The sequence below is a fragment of the Dasypus novemcinctus genome, chromosome X (genome assembly GCF_030445035.2).
Source record: "Dasypus novemcinctus isolate mDasNov1 chromosome X, mDasNov1.1.hap2, whole genome shotgun sequence".
Lineage (NCBI taxonomy): Eukaryota > Metazoa > Chordata > Mammalia > Cingulata > Dasypodidae > Dasypus > Dasypus novemcinctus.
In genome coordinates, this window is record NC_080704.1 from 11,666,599 (window position 1) to 11,681,117 (window position 14,519).

At 46.2% G+C, this 14,519-nt stretch overlaps 1 protein-coding gene across 1 annotated transcript in view; it reads left to right on the forward strand.

Moving 5' to 3' along the window:
* WWC3 (WWC family member 3) overlaps window positions 1-14,519 on the forward strand; it is a 132,667-nt gene that overhangs the window by 48,683 nt on the left and 69,465 nt on the right. The window contains exon 2 of the mRNA XM_058291765.2: window positions 9,382-9,491. Coding sequence (XP_058147748.1) covers window positions 9,382-9,491 — 110 coding nt within the window. The remainder of the gene's footprint in view (window positions 1-9,381; window positions 9,492-14,519) is intronic.

The following is a 14,519-nucleotide window of genomic DNA, read 5'->3' on the forward strand; positions in this document are numbered from 1 at the left end:
TTTGGATGACAGGCAAGGGAACAGAGAGGGCTTGGAGGATCCTGCAAGAAGTTTAAGGGACAAGCCTGGATGTGGTGTATACTACTTCTGCCCACATTGCCTTGGTTAGAACCTAGTCCCATCACCCTAGCTAGTTGCAAAGGAGGCTGGGAAATGTGCTTTTTCTGAGTGCCCATGAGGAAAATGAAGCAGGGGTTTGGTGAACCCATAGCGTTGTTGCTGCTCCAATGCCTGATTTATAGGAGGTGTCCTTTACATATTGCCTCAACTAATTGAGCAATACTTTTAAAATTGTGATATTGAAAGGTACTCCTGACAGCGATTCTAAATGGGGTTTTGTGATCTGCTTGATGTCCTTGTAAGATATCAGTAATTATTGACCTTCAGACTCAGGTAAGGCATCCCTGAATGGGTTCCACCATCTCCCTTCCTTTCTAGGTGGTCACTCTGTTTCTCCACTGTGAAAAGCAGTATGCCATGGAACATGCTAGCACCTGGCTTTGCATCTGAAGTTCAGGAAGACATAAGCATCCCTAAAAGATGTTTTGTTCTAAGGGGGGGGGGGCTGATTATTTAGTAAAGTCTCAGCAAGATATACCTGGCTAAGGAGCAAAGGATCGATCCTGAAGTGGCGAGGCCTGGTGGTGTGCCTTTAGTTTTTCAGATGGAAGACCTTGAGATTGGAGCAAATGCACTCTTGAGAGTTTCCTGCAATGCAGTTTTCCACTACACGGGGAAGAAGGTTCACCCATGTTCGAGTCTTTCTGGTTATTTGTCTTGTGAACTTACTGCCATGAATAAAACTTCTAGGGAAGCGGACTTGGCCCAATGAATAGGGCATCCATCTACCACATGGGAGGTCCGCGGTTCAAACTCCGGGCCTCCTGACCCGTGTGGAGCTGGCCCACGCACAATGCTGATGCGTGCAAGGAGTGTCCCCTGCGTAGGGGAGCCCCACGCGCAAGGAGTGCGCCCTGTAAGGAGAGCTGCCCAGCACGAAAGAAAGTGCAGCTTGCCCAAGAATGGCACCGCACACACGGAGAGCTGACACAACAAGATGACGCAACAAAAAGAAACACAGATTCCTAGTGCCTCTGATAAGGATAGAAGCGGTCACTGAAGAACACACAGCGAATGGACATAGAAAGCAGACAGCTGGGGGGTAGGAGGGGAAGGGGAGAGAAATAAATAAATAATAAATCTTTAAAAGATAAATAAATAAAATAAAACCTCTAAACCACCTCTTTCTTTGAGATCTGTTTATGTAGTCTTTTCCTCATGAGGTGTCTGAATTTGCCCATGAACTTTCATGGGTTTTAGTTTTGTTTTGGTGACAGTTAAAAGATTGACAATATATACTTTTTTTTTTTAATTTTCAGGAAGACATTTTCACATGGAAATTGCAAATGTCATTTACAAATTATAGTTATTAAGGCTTTGTCAGTAAAAATTGAGCCACTCACGTTGCTAAGACATTAAAATTTCAGTTGCATTGTTTTGCCTCAGTTCTAGGCATTTTTAATTCAGAATTCCAGAATTGGGATTTGATGGCAAATGCTAGCTTGATTGACAGGCATATTCTAAATAAATATTTGGGGGTTAATGCACCAATTTTAAACGATTATTCAGAGTCACTTTTGTGGCCCAACTGGCAGGTTTTGGGTACATTCACCACTCTTTTAACCTTTGACAGAGAAATGAGGAACCTTTCTAAGAGAGCTTCTCAACTTCTTTTCTTTGGAGTGACTGACCTCTCTGGAAATCTACTGGAAGCCATGGGCCTTGCTTCTCAACTTTTGCATACAGTTTCGGGGGATTCAGGGACCTGCTCGGGGCTCGGCGAGGACCCCCTGCTCAGGGCCGCCGAAAGTTGGAGAAGCTGGTACAGTAAACAGGGTGTCGTTCGCCATCTATTGACCACAAACGGGCTGAGTTTCCACCTTCCGGCAGGTTTTGAAATTCGCTGTGGGCCAGGTTACATTAGAAAAGGTGAAGGAAGTCATTATAATTTCTTGAGGATTGGTTTGGAACTGAAATTGAGTTGAATAAGTATCCTCTCTGAAAAGCATAGTAAAAACAAGCATGAATTGGAAATATAAAGGGCGACTTGTCCTGGGAGACTGGGAAGTGCAGCATAAGCTGCAGAAGGTGACTACGGCTTTCTTTCGATAAAGGAAATGTGATAAAAATCATGGTTAGCCCTTTCTCTCTTCTTCCACTTTCTCCGACGCACCTCTGTTCTTTTCTACAATTTGGTAGTGTTGATGCCTGAGCCCTGGCTGGGAAGCCGGGTGTGACTGACCCCTCAGCTGCCTTTTCTGGCCCTGCAGTCTCCCTATTGGCTGTTTTGGCAGAATGTTGGCCCCCAAATATGTCCACACCCTCATCTTGGAACCTGAGACCATGCTACTCTCTGTGGCAAAAGAGACTTTGCAGGTGTAATGGAGTGAAGGATCTTGAGATGGGGAGAATGTTCTGGATTATCTAGGTGGACCCATTGGAATCACAAGGGGCTTTAGTGGAAGAAGGAGGCAAAGAAGAGTGGAGTGATGGTGTTGCAAGAAAGACTCCGTTGGCCATGGCTGCCTTTGAAGATGGAGGAACAGGCTACAAGCTGGAGAATGCGGGCAGTCCTGCTGAGTTGGAAAAGGCAAGGAAATGGAGTCTCCCTTAGAGCTTCCAGAAGGAATGCAGCCCGCCGACACCTTCTGTGGTAATTTGTTACAGCAGCCATGGCAAGCCGATACAGTCTGTGGGAAGTCTGTTGATGAGATGAAAGGGAGGTGGAAGCAGGAAGGGGAGTGGAGGGAGCTCCCTCTCTGCTTTAACGAGGCCCTACCCAGCTAACATGGCCCTCTGAGATTGTCTGCTCGCCTCAGTTTAAATTAAGATTAGGATAAGGAGGCCCAGAGAGAGATGGAATGACTCCTCCAGGGTTTCATGGCAATAAACGGCTCTCTTGGATCTGGCGCTGAGGTGGCCCAGTGGCACCCTGCAAAGAGCCTGGCAGGGTTTGATGAGAGAAAAGGAACAAAAAGAAGCCCGCGTCTTCTCTACCTTCTTACAGACCAGCTCTCGTAAGAATGGCCAGCAGAACTTCATTGTGTGTGCTGCTGAGGCCAAGGAAAGCAATTCGGGAGTCTGCAGATAGGAAGATCTCTGGGTGATGGTAGAGGCTGGAGAAACCAGCCATCTCCCTGGTCCATCTTGTCCATGTTGGGGAAGCAGTGACAATACAGTGGGACCTTGGAGATGGAGTTTCAGAGCGTACTTTGATGGAGGGGAGCAGTGGATGCTGTGCTTCCAATTTCATTGTTTGCTGGTTTCCTCCCAATTCCCCCTGTGTTCTGAGAATGCTGTTAAATGCACACTGCACTCTTTGACCAGCTTGTTCCACAAGGGCAGAGCACTCCTCAGCCAAAAGGATGCAATTAAAGCTACCCCAGAGGCTGGTGAAAAAGAGGGTCTCTTACGCCGCTGGTGAACTTGTAAACTGGCCCAATCTTGTGGTGAAGCACTTTGGCAATATCTATCAAGCGTTTTCTGTAAATTGATAACCATTAATTATAATAAAGAGCAGAAGATTGGACTGTTCCCAGGTGTGTGACTCAGGGTCCTGGGAAATAAATTATGGTATACTGCTCATGATGGAATATTCAAGCATCATAGAAGGTGATTCTGACAAAGAGGAGCTTAATGAATGGGGAAAAATGTAAATGAAAAACTTGGGTATATAAAAGTGTATTTAGAATGTCAAATTGGATCAGCTATGCAAACATGAAGGAAAAAGAAGGGAGGAAAATAAGCTGAAATGTGAGTCCAGGACTTCTTGATGATGGGTGATTTTATTTCCTGTTCTTTATACTTTAATGTCTGAATTTTTTTTTAACATTTAATTTAAGATATGGGGGGGAAGCTTCATCTCCTCTGACCTTGCAAATTTACTTCTGGGACTCTTCAAAGAAAATAATCGTAAATACCGTTTAAGAGCTTTATTCACAGAGATTGGCCAGGACGAAGCCCACCACCTGACTGAAGTTGCTGGTTGTTCCACGGCCAAGTCCGATCTCTCGCGGGTGGCTTCCGGCCTCACCTTGACATGCAGGAAGCACGCTCGCAGCCAACAGCAGCCAGAAAACACGCCTTGCTGGAAAAGCTGACAGCAAAAGACCTCCAGTCTTCCAAACTCCTCCCAGGCATTAGTCCTCTTCTGACATTAAAAAGGGAGCCAAGATTTATGGAGCTCGCTTTGTTGTAGAGATGCAATCAAATAGATTCTGAAACTGAGCGACTTGCCAGAAGTAATTTCCCCACTACCAAAGTCATGTGACCCGCCGACGCCTTTCTCCAGCAAAAAACATCCCTTTGGTATGGGTACAGTTGGGCATATTCATGGTTGTATGCACTGTGCCCGAGAAAGCCACAAAGACTTTGTCCCAGAAGTACTTTAGAATAGTGATTTGGAAAATAAGTTTAGACGTCCTCAATGCTGGTCTTGAGAATCATGCCAGGATTTGTCCATGTACAAGGAAACTGCAGCTATCTGCAAGTCTCAAGGTTGTGTCGTCCTGATAGAGAGGGCAGAATCAGAAGAGCAGCATGGGTGTTTCTTTTAGTGTCCTTGGATAGGACTAAAATGTTCTGCATGTTTCACTGCCCCTTAAGAGAGGACAAGTGTCCGATGCAGTGTTGGAGGGACTGTGAAGGGCTGTCAGGGCTTAGACGTTACTTTAGTTATCTGTTGCTATGTCCCAAACTACCCCAGGACTGAGTGGCTTCAAACTGCAAGGAACATTCTCTCACGTGGTGGTTTAGTTTGCCACAGGCTGCCAATGCAATGTACCAGAAATGGGTTGGCATTTATAGGGGTAAAAGCTTACAGTTCCAAGACTATAAAAATGTCCAAATCAAGGTATATTTGTCTCACCAAAGGTCAGCTGCTGGCAGATAAGGACTCTTGCCATGTGGCAAGGCAAAATGGTGGGTCTGCCAGTCTCTCTCCGCCTTCTCCTCCAGGCTCACCTTTTCTTTCTGCTCCGTGGGCCTAGCCTCCTGGGGGCCTCGTTGCTTCAGCTTCTCTGCTGATTCCAGCCTCAGCCTCTCCCTTAGCCTCCCAGGGTTTCTCTTTCTGCGGCTGGTGGTGATCTTGGAATCCTCTCTCACGTGGCAGAGTTAAAATGGCAGCTGTCTTTCTCTGTGTTCCATTTATATAAGACTCCAGTAAAAGGATTCAGACCCACCCTGGACCTGGCAGTATAAACAAGGGCCTTAAATGAAGTGATGTAATCAAAAGGTCCCTTGACTGAATCTAACCAAAAGGCCCCCTACACAATACCTTCACACACACAGGAATGGGTCAGCTCAAGAACATCATTTTCTGAGGTCCACAAAAGACTCACTCAAACCAGGACACATGGTTTCTGTGATCCAGGGGTTCAGAGCAGTTTAGCTAGGTGGTTCTCTTTTCCTTTCTTTTTTCTTTTTTCTCTTTTAAAATTTTTATTTTGAAATTATTTCAAACTACAGAGAAGTTGCAAATGTAGTACAAAAATGACACACAGAACTCTGATATACTCCATACCCAGTACCCAGTTACCCACATTTACCAAATTTTAACATTTTGCCACATTTGTTCATTCTCTTTCTCCCTCTCTTCCTTCCTCTATTTCTTTCTTTTGCTCTCTTGTTCTTTCCATCACTCTTGCTCTATTTTCTGAACCTTTGAGAGTAGTTTGCATACCTCACGCTCCTTTACTGTTTAATTTCCTGTGTATATTTCCTAAGAACAAGGTTATTCACTTACGCAACCACATTAAGTACAGTTATCTAGTTCAAGAAATTGACATTGATGTATAAAGCATAGGCTATATTCCAATTTTTTTAGTTGTCCCAGTAATTTCCTTTGGGGCATTTCTTCTTCCATTATGAGATCCAGTCCTGGATCTTGTATTACATTTAACTGTTGTTGACTTTTTAATCTCTCTCTTTTTAAAAAATTTGTGGAAACATAGACACAACATAAAATTTCTTCTTCTTCTCAAGCACCCAAGCATACAAATCATTGACAGTAATTACATCCACAATGTTCTGCTTTTCCATCCTTCCAGAGACCCTGTACCCATTGTACATTAACTCCCCATCACCCCGACCCCGTAACCTATACTCTACTTTCTGTCTCTATGGAGTTGCATATTCTGTTATTTCATAATAAGTGCAATCATATAGTATCTGTCCTTTTGTGTCTCCTTTATTTCACTCAACATAATGTTTTCAAGTTTCATCCATGTCTCAGAACTTCCGTCCCGTTTGTTGCTGAGTAATATTCCATTGTACGTATATACCTCATTTTATTTGTATATCCATTCATCTGTTGATGGACATTTGGGCTGCTTCCACCTTTTGGCTATTGTGAATTGTGCTGCTGTGAACATCGGTGTACAAATATATGTTCAAGTCCCTATTTTCAGTTCTTTTAGATATGTGCTTAGAAGTGAGATTGCTGAGTCATACGGTAATTTTACATTTCAATTTTTGAGGAACAGCTGGGTGATTCTTGCTTGGGGTCTCATGAGGTTATGATCAAGGTGTCAGATGGGGCTGCAGTCACCTGAAGGCTCAACGAGCTAGTGGGTCCAATTCCAAGGTGGCTCATCCATGTGGCTGACAAATTGGTGTTGGTTATTGGCAGCCATGTGGACCTTTCCGTAGGGCTGCTTGAGTGTTCTTACAACATGGTGGCTGACTTTCCCCAGAGCCAGCGATCCAACAGGACAACAAGGTGGCAGCTGAAATATCCTGTATGCCTTAACCTTGGAAGTCATATACTGTCATTTCTGCAGTATCCTATTGGTTGCACAGGTCAGCCCTATTCAGTGTAGGAAGGGTTGATGTACAAGGGTGTGAATTCCAGGAGGCGGGAATCATTGAGAGCCATCTTAGAGGCTGGCTTCCACGGATATCCTGCTACGTATGACTGTGTTCCAGATTTGAACGGATGGGTCAAGTGACTTTTTATGTGCTCCTCATTGCTGTCACCTGCTCTTTTGCTGTATTCTACCTGCCCATGGGACCTCTGTCCCTGTCTTCTAATTTACCACTTTCTCTTGGGAGCTGAGTCAGTTCAAACTGTGGTCAAATAAGATTAAACAGGCTCTAAGTGTGGGCCCTACGGACTTAACAAGACAAACGGCAAGAACTTGCTGAGACTGTAAGAGCTGACTTTATGGGGGCAGGGCCTTTGCTCTTGGCGTTCAGTGGACTCTCTGAGTTGTGACTCCCCATTGGCTTGGTTTGAGGTACTGATTCTGTGGATGACAGAAACGATTCCATGTTTTGTTTAGAAAGAAAGTGGAATCAGAGACACATGGATTTATAGAAAGGCAAAATAAAACTCACCAAAACGGTAGAAGTACCATTCTGTTCATTTTTAGAGTAAGGAGTACGGGATTGTAATAATTTAGGTTGTTTTTTAGAGACAAAATTGAAAAAGATGAATTTATAACAATTTTATCACAGTTCTCAATTGTAAAGTAAGTGGATTGGGCTCAATAGTACAGTAGGGATGGTTTACAGCCTGTATTTGTTGATGAAATGAGATTGTATCTGTAAAAGTGCCTAGAATGGCAGGCGCTTGGAGTTTTTCTCTAGACTTCTGTGTGACTCTAGAAGAGAAGAAATATACTCAGGAGTCAATGTGTGTTAAAGTGTTTGTATTCTTGCTGTGATTTGGTTCCTATTCAGGACTCAGATCGTGCACGGTTCTCTGCTGTTACCTGCTCTATTTGGAACTGTGCTGCTGTCAGACCATTCCTGGTGTGTAAAGGCGTCGTGCTGTGCACTTTTGAACCACCAGTCTTGTGTGTCATGTTTGGGAGAATGTCCACATTGTTTGGGGATCCCCATATACCTCATCCCTCCCTTCCCCCACTCTCCCCATTAACAACATCTTTCATTAGTGTGGCACATTTCTTACAATTGATGATCACAAATTGAAGCATTGCCACTAACCATGGTCTATAGTTTACATCATGGTTTGCACTTTGCACGGCACACTTTTATAGGTTTTGACAAAATGTATAATAGCCTGTATCTATCATTGCTGTGTCATGCAAGACAATTCCAATGTCCCCCAAATGCCCCGTGTCTCACTCTTCTTCATTTTACTCAAACTTTTAAATATTCCTTGGAGAGAGAGAGACGTGTTGTAGAAGCAGTTTGGAGGAATCACAAGTTCACCTTTCCTACCAGTGCGGTGGGTTTCAGCTGAGGTCGTGGTGTTTCTCTTTCTTGGGGCTGGGGACTTGAGCAGAAGTTGGAATCCTGGTTGGATGTGGGAGGATCGGGTTAGTGAAATTTAGGTTCTAGGATTCCCATGCATACCGTCAGTGTGTTTTTATAGTCACAACTGAAGAGAGAGCTGCCTAGACTCAGACAAGTAGAGGTGGGTCCGTTTTCTACAGCAGCTGTGTTCCTAAAACTGGCCTGTCAGTCAGCGGCCGGGGGGGGGGGGCAGGGGGTGAGGGGAGGTGCTACCTAAAGATACCACTTGAAAGTGCCTTCCTCTCTTCTCTGTCCCTTGTGTCAGTCCAATCCAAGGCTACCTTCTTCATATTTGCTTCAGTGAGAGGGGTCTGTGGACAAGGCGCTTTTTTTTAAGGAGGTACTGGGGATTGAACCCAGGACCTTGTACATGGGCAGTGGGTGCTCAGGCACTGAGCTATGTCAGCTCCCCGCAATGTGCTTTTGTTGTTTTTCTCCAGAAAACAAAAAGAAAAGACCCTTTGAAAATTCTAATATGTACTGTATAAGGAATACAGAAAGTATTTAGCAGGCATCTTACTGTATTGCTATTTTTGCTTTTTGTATTTGGTCAATGGTTAATATTTTAATTCATTAAATTATGACCACTGGTAGATGTAAACATTACAAATGTATTTTATATAGATTTAAACTGATGTTCACATGTTAAGAAGATTTTAATGTTTTAAGAGGGTATTATTTCTCAGGTAGTGCCAAGAGAACGCAAGTGTTCTCCTATTGTTCTGGAAGAGCTGTGTATTCATTGCTACATTCCATTGTCATCACATCATTAAACATACTGCCTGGAAGAAGCGGCTGGTTTTGCCTGTTTTTTCAGTAACTGTCCATATCTATTTTCACTCGTATTTAAGGGTGTACTTTGAATTATTAATGCTTTTAATTATGAGTGTGCTAATATTTTAACGTTTTCGATGATTATTTTGAATTAATTTTTCAACTGAGCAGTTGGTCAGATAAGATTATATATAATTTTGTAGTGAAACCTAATTCTAAAATCGATTCAACAAACTTATACAGAATTGACCTGACTTCCTCATTTGTCTCCGTGGTTTTATTTTGCAGGATAACAAAGCCATTGACCTTTGCCGATTGTGTTGGGGATGAGCTTCCTTTAGGATGGGAAACTGTATATGATAAGCAAATTGGAATTTATTACATGGACCACATAAATAGTAAGTAGATCTCTACATTTGCGTTCTTATATGAGGATGCATTTGCGTGTTCAGTCTCAAAGCTGCTAAAGACTCATATCGTAGAGCCAAATAATCCTTCTTGCCTGGTGCAGCGTTAAACTTGGTTTTAAAAGTATAATCTGAAGTCTCTATTAGCTGAGTCCTTCTAAAAGTAAAGCACTTACGTAGCTGCACCTTGCTTGTGTTTTGCTGAGGACTGCATGTATTATGTTTTATATAGGGTTTTACTATCTAATATAAGGAGTCAATTTCCCAGGCAGTCTGGGAACAGAGATACATTTCATGATGAGAAGGTTGTTTATTGCCAAATGGAACTTAAATATTTCTGAGAGCAGTAAATGTCCAAGAGTTACCCCTTTGTTTTAACTTCAGTGCACCAAACTTTTTTATTCATTGTGAAGGGGTAAATGTCAAAAAGATTACAGCTAAACTACTGCGTCTTCGACCATGAGGCCTCCTCTGTAGAACTATCTGGTGGGGCAGTGACTCTCCCCGGGGGCGAGTCTGCCCCCCTCCGCTGTCTGGAGATGTGTTTGGTCATCACAGCACAGGGGGGCAATGCTGCTGACATCGAGGGATGCTGCCAACTGCCTGCAGTGCACAGGGTAGCCCCCCACCCAGGGCAGTGCAGCCTCAAATGTCAGAAATGCCGAGGTGGCAAGCCTGATCCGGAAGCTCCATTTCATTCTAGATCACTTCTCGTCTCCTCGCTCTGGTTTTCTGCCCCCTTAATTGGGTACCCTCTGGGGATGTCCATTTCTCTCTCAAATTCGACTTTCTCACACTCTCCCATTTTTATTCTGGCCCCCTCAGGGTTTGTGGCATTGTCATTTTTACTCCTGGGGACAACTTCCCATAAGCTGGAGACCTGGAGCATGGCTTCCCCTTGGCTTGCTTTCTATTCTGTAGGTCATTAAGTGCATGGGCGCCGGGGGCAGCTGAAGGTGAGCAGTGCTCTCCTGCCACTGAAATCCATGCCTGCTCATTTCCTCTTAGTGCCATTAACCCAGGTGGGTGGCTCTGGGGTAGGGTCCTGCCTTGCCAGAGTCTGTTGCAGAAACCTCAACTGGAAATCCTCTCCTGGCCCAGTCCTTGGGCAGTGGGGAGGCAGCCTTGGGCTGGATTGCACATGTTACCCCAAGGTCATGCAGTGGCGACTGGAGACAGGGGTTAAGGAGCACCCAGCCCCATCGCCCTCCCAGCCCACATCAGGGCTAGTCCTCTGGGGACGGGAGGCCCACACGGGCAGGGTGGCTTGTAATCACCACACCTGTTCCTTCCCAGGGCCAGTGGGTACGTTAGTGCACCCCAGAGGCGTTTGCCTTCAACCCCCTTTCCCGCTCAGCCTGCCTGCCTCTGGGGCCCACGCCCCCTTGGACTGCCCCCTCCGGCCGCAGCCCCACTCTGCCCGTGGCCCCACTCTGCCCGTGGCCCCGCTCTTCCCGTGGCCTCCCTCGCTCACTCCCTCCACCGCAGTGAGTGTTTCTAGAGCACCCCTCTGCTCACCGGCCGCTCCTGCCCCACCCTTCCCACCCCTGAGGTTGCCGGGGGTGTCACGCCACCTGTGGGAGGACCCCATGCTCATGACACGGGGCTGGAAGCTATGAAAGCCAAGAAGCTATGGCACAATCAGTTTAGGCCCTGAAGACACGGGAAAACGAAACCTGGTCTCTGCCCTCAAGGAGACGGCACCCAGAAGTGGACGTGGACCTTAATTCTGAGGAATCACCAAGCGCTTTCCTCTTGCCCCCATGAGCCTAGCTGAGATGTGACAGCACTGTAGGGGAGGAGGGTGAGGACATCAGCTCCAGATTACCTCCCCGCCTCCCCCTAAGAAAACCTTCCAGTGCCCAACTTTTGCCCTTTTTTTAGGAGGCAGCGGGGATTGAACCCGCGACCTCATACATGGGAAGCAGGTGCTCAACCACCAAGCTACACTTGCTCCCCAGACCCCCAACTTTTGAGAGCAGAGCTTTAAAACTCTTTAAAAGCACAGGGCCTGAGAAATCAGAAAGTCAAGTTGGAATTGTGCAGGTGGTTGGTGGGTGCGGGACCAGAGGGCATCGGGGGCGATAGCCTTGGAGGGTTCCACCATCTGGGTGGTTCACTGGAGCCAAGTGTGAAAGGTGTCAGTCGCCGGCGGCAGAGGGTGAACAGCCGGGCAGTGTCTGTCCTGGACAGGCCCTAGGGTGGTGACCCGAGGGGTGGGGGATGCATCAGTTAACATTCTCCAGAGAAACAGAACTACCAGGGTGTGTGGGTGTGTGTTTGAAACCTGCGGGGCAGGGCGGAGACCGTGCATTCTGGCAGAAAGGACTGGAGCCATCTGGAGTCTGAAATTGTTAGGGGAGGCCGGCAGGCTGCAGACTGGGAGGAGGAGGAGGAGTCGACCAGCTAGTCTTGAAGCAGAATTTCTTCTTCTTTCTAGAACCCTCAGGTCTTGGCTCCTTAGACCTCCAAGGGATCAGGTGAGGTGCTCCTACACGATGGAGGGTCATCTCCTTTACTTCAAGTCAACCGACTGTAGATGCTAAGCCCGTCTACCAGATACCCCACAGGGACACCCGGGCAGGTGCACACCATCACCTGAGGCTGACGCGGAAAACCCACCAGCACAGATGGGTCGGGGATCTTGGCAGGAGGGCAGGTGGCGGAGGGGGCGGGAGGCAGGGGGACTTCCAGGTGAGGAACTTGCCTTGGCACATCCTAGCAAACAGGCTTTTACAAAAACCTTATTTTGCATATTTCGTAGGATTTAGGTCGGGAAACTGCCAGCATTTCTCTCTTCCAACCTCCCCGTTATTTCCTTTAGGCTGCCGGCAGCCTGAAAATATTTGCCAGCAGTTAGGCTCGTGTCTCCCAGTTTGTAATGAAGATACTGCTTTCCATTTTGTTCCGTACACTTCAGGAGGCACTTCTCTTTGACACCCTGCTAGGAGGAGAGTTTCCATTAGAGGGGGTGGTGCTGTCCCAGCAGGGTGTCTTACCTCTTTGCTACTCTGCCCCCTCGATTTCAGGATCTGATTTCCGGACTGTGGTCCTCTGTCTACAGAGTGAACTTGACCTCCCCTTTCCCACTTAATGAGATGCCTTTCAGTCAGCAATTATTGCCTTCTGGGTTTCAGACTGAGTACAAGGTCCTGAGACTATAAAGACAACTGAAGCTGTGCCCCTGCCTTCTGGGGACTCAGAGTTTAGGTGGAAAACAGTGACATAAGAACACAGTGATGTGCTAAGTGTTAAGAATAGCTGTACCAGACTTTGCAGAGTAGCAACCTAAGTGCTTGGAGAGTCAGAGAAGCTTTTGAAAAGAGAAGTGGTTTTGAGGTGGGTCTTGACAGATGGTGAAGGGAAGTGGATTTGGCCCAACAGAGTGTCCGCCTACCACATGGGAGGTCCAAGGTTCAAACCCTGGGCCTTCTGACCCTGGTGATGAGCTGGCCCACGTGCAGTGCTGATGTGCGCAAGGATTGCTATGCCATGCAGGGGTGTCCTCTGTGTAGGGGAGCCAGCCCCACACTCAAGGAGTGTGCCCCGTAAGGAGAGCTGCCCAGCATGAAAAAAAAAAGTGGAGCCCACCCAGGAATGACACCGCACACATGGAGACCTGATGCAGCAAGATGATGCAACAAAAAGAGACATGGATTCCGGGTGCGGCTGACAAGGATAAGAATGCAAGTAGACACAGAAGAACGCACAGCGAATGGACACAGAGAGCAGATAACTGGGGAGAGAGGGGAGAGAAATAAATAAAAAATAAATCTTAAAAATAAAGATGGCTAACTAGGAGGAAAAAAAAAAGAAAGCAAGATGGTGAAATTTCCTGGTGGGCAGAAGAGGACAGAAGCAGCATAAACAAATGCATTGCTGAACCAGTCCGGCATACTCAGGGGCTTGGGAAAAGTTCAGTCTGTTTGTGGGGGAAAGAACAGAAAATGGAAACGAGGCTGGCAAGTTCGTTTGAGGGCTCGTTCTAAGGAGGTGGGCTCTGTGTTTTAAAAGAAAATGTGTTGAAGTGTTGCAAGCAGAGCTAGGAAGGTAACTTTGGTGAGCGCATAGGTTTTGTTGGAATGTTCCCGGAGGAAGATTGAGGGTTTAAGTGGACCAAGGGGAGAGGGAGAGAAAGGTATGCCATCAGCTATTATTATAGCTAGGGGCAGGAATCACCCATTTTCACGACCAACAGAATATTCTGGGTGAGGGAAAGGAGTGGGAGCTATTTGAGGATGAGTCTCGGTTTGGGTGCCTAGGTCCAAATGAGGCCCTCACTGAAAGAGGAAAGGCAGAAGATGGAGTGGGCGTTGGCTGTCCTTGTCATTTGGTTTCATGGTTTTTGGATGTGAAAGGGCAAGTTGTGCGGATGAGTTGTGCTTTGGGCAAATTACTCAGCGTTACTTTGGGTCCATCTGGAGATGTGTCTAGGAGGCAGCTGGAAATGAAGCTTGGAGCTAAGGAGAGAGGTTGGAGCCAGAGGAAAGCATGCGCCCTTGGGAGAGCCTCTAGAGTGAGAAAGCAAGGGTGGAAGGCAGGGGGATTCATGGATCAGAGGAGACGCAGGAGTCAACGAAGAGCAAGAAAAGGCTGCATGGTCTGGGAGGTGGGAGTAGAGCAGAAGGACAAGGCAAGGCAGAGTGGCAGCAAAGTTTTTAGAACAGCCTTGCTGAAGAAGTCACTGAGAAGGAGGCTGTAAATCTCATTCGTTTGACAGATATGAGCTCATGTGGGTTCATCTACTCCAACATTTATTTACAATGTGGTCATTACCCATGAGAAATCATCTTGTGTTGTCTTCTCCCCTCCGATGAACTAGTTCATATCTGTTTTGTAGTTTTCTCCTCTCAACTGTGAATATAGAGATAGGTGTGCCCCACCCTAGAAAGCTTTGATATGTAGAATCTTCCAAAATGTGCCTCTTGGTAATTAATTCATTTTCTGATTGACTATTGGTATAACCACATGATGACTGGGCAACCTAAAGATTTTCCTCTTAAGTCACTTGTGTTCTTA